At 33.4% G+C, this 5,124-nt stretch overlaps 1 protein-coding gene across 1 annotated transcript; it reads right to left on the bottom strand.

The window, feature by feature from the left end:
- Window positions 1-1,373: 1,373 nt before the first annotated feature.
- On the bottom strand, window positions 1,374-4,908 carry LOC108759880 (small ubiquitin-related modifier). The gene is made up of 5 exons (XM_018505546.1): window positions 4,689-4,908; window positions 4,459-4,527; window positions 4,309-4,386; window positions 1,945-2,016; window positions 1,374-1,522 (listed from the first exon to the last, which is right to left on the bottom strand). Exons 1-5 carry the CDS (start codon window positions 4,701-4,703, stop codon window positions 1,463-1,465), a joined length of 294 nt encoding a protein of 97 aa, XP_018361048.1. The 5' UTR covers window positions 4,704-4,908; the 3' UTR covers window positions 1,374-1,462.
- Window positions 4,909-5,124: the final 216 nt, after the last annotated feature.

The raw sequence follows: 5,124 nt of genomic DNA, 5'->3' as shown, positions 1-5,124 counted from the left end.
AACATTCAAGAGGTTTTAGCCGTCGGTCGGACACCTCGCGTAATGCTAATGCCAGCAGTACTGCAACTTTCAAGTCTTACTCGAAAAATATTTCATGAAAAAAAATTTTATTATAGCGTTTTTGGAAAGCTCTTGAGGTGTGTTACAAGAACATGTAATAGTTAAAAAAATTCATGTTGACCTTGACCTGACTCTGGTAGTGTCCCCCAGAAAAAAAAAATCCGTTATTTCCACCTTCTTTTCCCCAAGAAAACCTACAACTTTTATATAAAACTTTTTCTTGTATCTCTTTTAGTTTCCGAGATATTTGCCTAGAGCGATTAAAATGCCCCACCCTGTATATATTCATATATTTCTAAAGTTATATTTTTTTTGGAATATCTTTATTTGTGCAAAAAAAAGATAACATCAAATCTATAATTCGAATTCCGCACCCTCCTGGACATTATAACATGAAAGAAATAAATATAGTCTGCAGCGTCTCATAGAGATTGCTTTTGTTTCATTTTTTTTTTAAATTATTACACAATTTTTTTCCTTGATATTTATTTTATAAATTTGAGATACACATAGTTCATATCATATGTTTATTTATACATATAAATTTGGTATTTATATTGCAAAGCAACATTACGGTTAAGAGCAAAAATTAAAACGGTAAAAATAAATTTTTCTGGGGAGCATTAATTTGTATTTATTACTATTATATGAGAAGTGCACGTATTACGATTAGTAAAAATTAGAAGTGTTGCACAATTTTCTAATTGTAAGAGAATAAAATGAATTATGCCAATTCTAAATGCTCCCGAATATTAAGCACGATATAAACTTTTCATTAGAATTTATATGTTCCAATTATTTGAAAAGTTTTATAATCACTATTATTGTACTTAAACGCGCGTAACGATTTTGTCATATTTTTCACATTTTTTCTTGTATTAGAATTAATTAATACATATTATTTCCTGTATTCAAAAGTAAAAAGGCGTAGAGAAAAAGAAGAGTAAAGAAAAACGTGAGATTTTCAGAAATAAGTTTAAAGATGGACAAGGAGTTTACAAACGTTAAACGCATTTATAATGGCGCACAATTCAATTATTCTATTTCTGAAAATTGCGACATACGAAAACGGACACACAGTACGTAATATTGACATGTGATTGCCCGTACATGTGTTTTACAAAATGATCCGAGGATTCGTCGTCTAATCACCCCGGACAATGATTCGCCTCGGTACAGGAATGTAAGACAACACATTTTACAATATCGTATGTGAAATCAGGAAATTACATCTTATTTAATCATCCATGTGTGTATTGTGTGTATATGTGTATGTATGTACGTATATATATGTGTGTGTGTGTGTGTACATATGCATACTTATAAACTTGTCCATTTTTTTCTTATTAGAGTCACTTCCACTTTATAAAATATTAGAACGAATGATCCTCCTCCAACTTAATTAACGACCACCTGTTTGTTCTTGATATACTTCAATGACATCATCATTTTCCATTTCCAGCTGAAATTAATGGTCTCTCTTTCATTAATAATATCTTTAATACTAGTTCAAAATATTAATAATGTGTAACACTGAAATATTGATTATTTATAGAAGTAACTATTTATATATGTAGGTGAATCAATAATTATTAATTAATTTATACTACTTTGATTTTTGAGGGTAAATTAAGATTACTTATTGACTTGCCTATTGTGTAAATAGAAAATTAATTATTTTCCTAATTTACATTTAACATATTTAACATGTATATGTTTCTTAGATAAATTTTAAACCCATCTTTTAAAATATTACAAATATTTAATAAAAGTGTACAACAAACATTACTGATACTAATTAGAAAATAAGATTTTTACTCCAGTAAAGTAAGATTTCATTTAATTGTCAATCAATTTCGAACGCGAACTATAAAATTGATTTACCTGCTTTGGTGTTTCATCATCGTTGATTCTTTTACCATCAAAAAGAAACCTAAGCGATGTCATAGGTACACCCTAAACAAAATTAGGAATATTATCGCGTGAGTAATATATCAATTTAAAGGCCGTATTCATAGTTGATTCTTATATTCAAAAATACAGTCTTAATATATCACGAACCAATCAGAGAGCCGCATTAGCGTCTTAAGACATTACTTAAGACAGTATTGAAATAAGAACCGACTATGAATACCGGCCTATATAGTCAAACCTTATATTTAAGACTTCCTTAAATTTAACTTCAGATACTTTATGAATTATTTCATTGGCTGCTAAGCATCTGAAGATAAATTTAAGGAAGCCTTAAGTACATACAAGGTCTAACTATGAATACGGGCATTAAGATAAGAATAGATACGAATATCGGCCTAACCCTATTCAGAATATCTGTTCATCAGATAATCTGTTCAGCCGTTATTGAGATCTGATAATATCAGGTCTGTTCTTTTCAGCTAAATTTCTTTACATAGTTCATCTTTTCTCTTTTTTTTTTCTCCAAAAAATTCAGCTGAAAAAACAAAAGTGCTCGTAATTTGCTGGCTTGCATGTAGATAAGTAACTCTCGTTGCGTCAACTATTGTAAATGCCTAAAAGAGAAGATAGAATACAATTCTCTCATAGGCGCTTACATTATTATCGCCTAGAAATTTTAATCGGAGTCTGACTATAAGAAGGGATCCGATGTTTTTCTTCAAAATTGTGCGAGTGAGAAAAGATACGTTTTATCTCGTTCTACAGTTATGCAACATAGAAAAAAACATGTTCAAAGATATGTAATATCTCACTTTGACTGAAGCAAATTTGATAAAAAAATGTCGGACCAATCATTAGTTGCTTGATCTCACGGTCAGGAGTACTTCCTAGGGTGCTTTCAGGAATTCAAGGCATATTATTTTATCCTTGTCATTCGCTAAATGTTAAATAATAAATCCATTTTCTGTAATTGAACTAGTGTACATTTTTAGAACTTAAAAGTGATACTGGTAAATGTTCGATATTTAACGAAAATAAGAAAGAGCGTTCTAGTGCTGTTTAATATAGGAATAAAAAACAAATCTAAGGCCGGGTCTATAATGAGTTGGTATAATCTGTGATCGGTGAGTTGGAAGCGAGTTTGAACGAGAGTCGGTGAGTCAAGATTGGTCGAAATTTTGAATTAGTAGAGTTGGCCAGCAGCCAACTTCTAAGATTACCAACTACTGACTCATTGTAGACCTAAACTAAGAATAAAATAATACTCAAATGCACCCAGGTGAAGTTTCTGAATGCAGCCCAGGGAATCGATTCTATATCTTGAAATGAAAACTACAAAAGTAAGCGAATTTACTAGAATAATTGTAATTTAATTAATCAACATCTAGTAAATTTGCTCACTTTTGTAATTTTCACTGTTTCAAAATATAGGGTGCCCTCCAATAAGAGACGTACATGGTACAATGAGACACACATATGTTTACATGGCTTGATTTACGCTAAAGTTCAATGTTATGAAATTGACCAATCATAGCTATTCCTCTGAAGAATGGAATGACTGTGATTGACTAATTTTTCATGACATGTTATAACTTTACTGTAAATCAAGCCGTAGTCGTAATTGACCAATCATAGCTATTCCTCTGAAGAATGGAATGACTGTGATTGACTAATTTTTCATGACATCAGTGTTATAACTTTACTGTAAATCAAGCCGTAGTCGTAGTGAATCATTACATTCTTGTTGTTCACTGATGTTAAACAAGAATGAGATGATCACTGTGTTATACCAAGTCGTTTGTTGGAAGACACTCATAGAATTGACTCCCAGATTAGATTTCTCGGCGCTAAAACATAATAATGTAGCCGGCTGATTGCATTCGATTGAACATCAGAAAATACACTTTGTAATCCAATACAAAAAATTTTGCAAATTACGTTACAAGTTGGAATAATTATTTTCAGAACAATATCTCAAAATTACAAAAATATTATCATCAAATAAAGATGCAATCACAATGGAAGGAATAAAGATTTTAAGAAATCAGATACACCAGAATACAGTTTCTAATAGAATAAGGAGTAATGTTGGAATCGTTACTCCTTACTCCTAATTCCTTTTATTGTGACTACACCCTAAGGATTATCAATCCTCAAGATTCTGACATCACAACTATGAAGTTATCAGATATGCGTCAATAAAATGAAATGAAGCTTCTAGAATATTCTATTTCTTTATCAGTTCACATTCTTATTGCATTACTTTGATAAAACTCCGCATGGAAAACAAGATACAGAATATGAGATCAAAAGATAATAAACGAGGGAACTCACCACGCGATCACTGTAGGACTTCTTTAGCTTGCCCATCTGAGTGGTCATCTTTACCCTAAAGTGAATCTCGTTGCTGTCCTGGAAGAAAAAATAGATCTAGTGTGCCTTGCGCGCGCGCAATAATTGATGTTTCTAGCATATATCGCTTACGTTTCCAACAACTTTGAGCTTGATGTACTCTGAATTCGCGTCGCCTGGACCGGCTTCGGGTTTTTGTTCCTAGTAGCACACGAGAAGGTTAGAACGCTAGTTCATTCAAACTCACGGCGAAGTTCGATTCGGGATATCCCGGCGAACTAATTGCCGCCGGCCACGGCCGCAGCCGCGAAAGCGCCGCGACGAGACCGCGGGGACGCCGATCGCGTATTGGGGTGGCTTACCTGATTGTCGGACATCGTTATCAATTAAATTACAACAAACTTCTTCACCACGCGCCAGAAAACGCTAACCAAACACAAGATCGCAATATGGCGCCGAGTTTTTGTTAGTTTCCACAGTCTAGTCCACTTCTTGTGCCGGGAGCAAACGAAGGACCGTAACGGTCGGCCGTTCACAAACTTATTCAATTTTTTCTCGCGACGCGAATGAAGTTAGGTTAGGCTAGTTAAAATTAGGCTAGGTTATCGTATTTAAAATAAGACATGGGGGTGGAGGCTGCAATTCGTGGAGTTTATGAACATTCTTTTAGGCCCAGTTTCACAACTCACGGTTATGCTGGATTCACACTGCATCCGATTTGCGTCGTACGACGCTCTGTAACCAATCAGAAAACAGGATTCCGATGGATTTTGCTTCGCATCATCGGAATTCTGTTTT

The sequence above is a fragment of the Trachymyrmex cornetzi genome, unplaced genomic scaffold, assembly GCF_001594075.2.
Source record: "Trachymyrmex cornetzi isolate Tcor2-1 unplaced genomic scaffold, Tcor1.1 scaffold21, whole genome shotgun sequence".
Lineage (NCBI taxonomy): Eukaryota > Metazoa > Arthropoda > Insecta > Hymenoptera > Formicidae > Trachymyrmex > Trachymyrmex cornetzi.
This window is presented reverse-complemented; position numbering and strand designations above follow the sequence as displayed.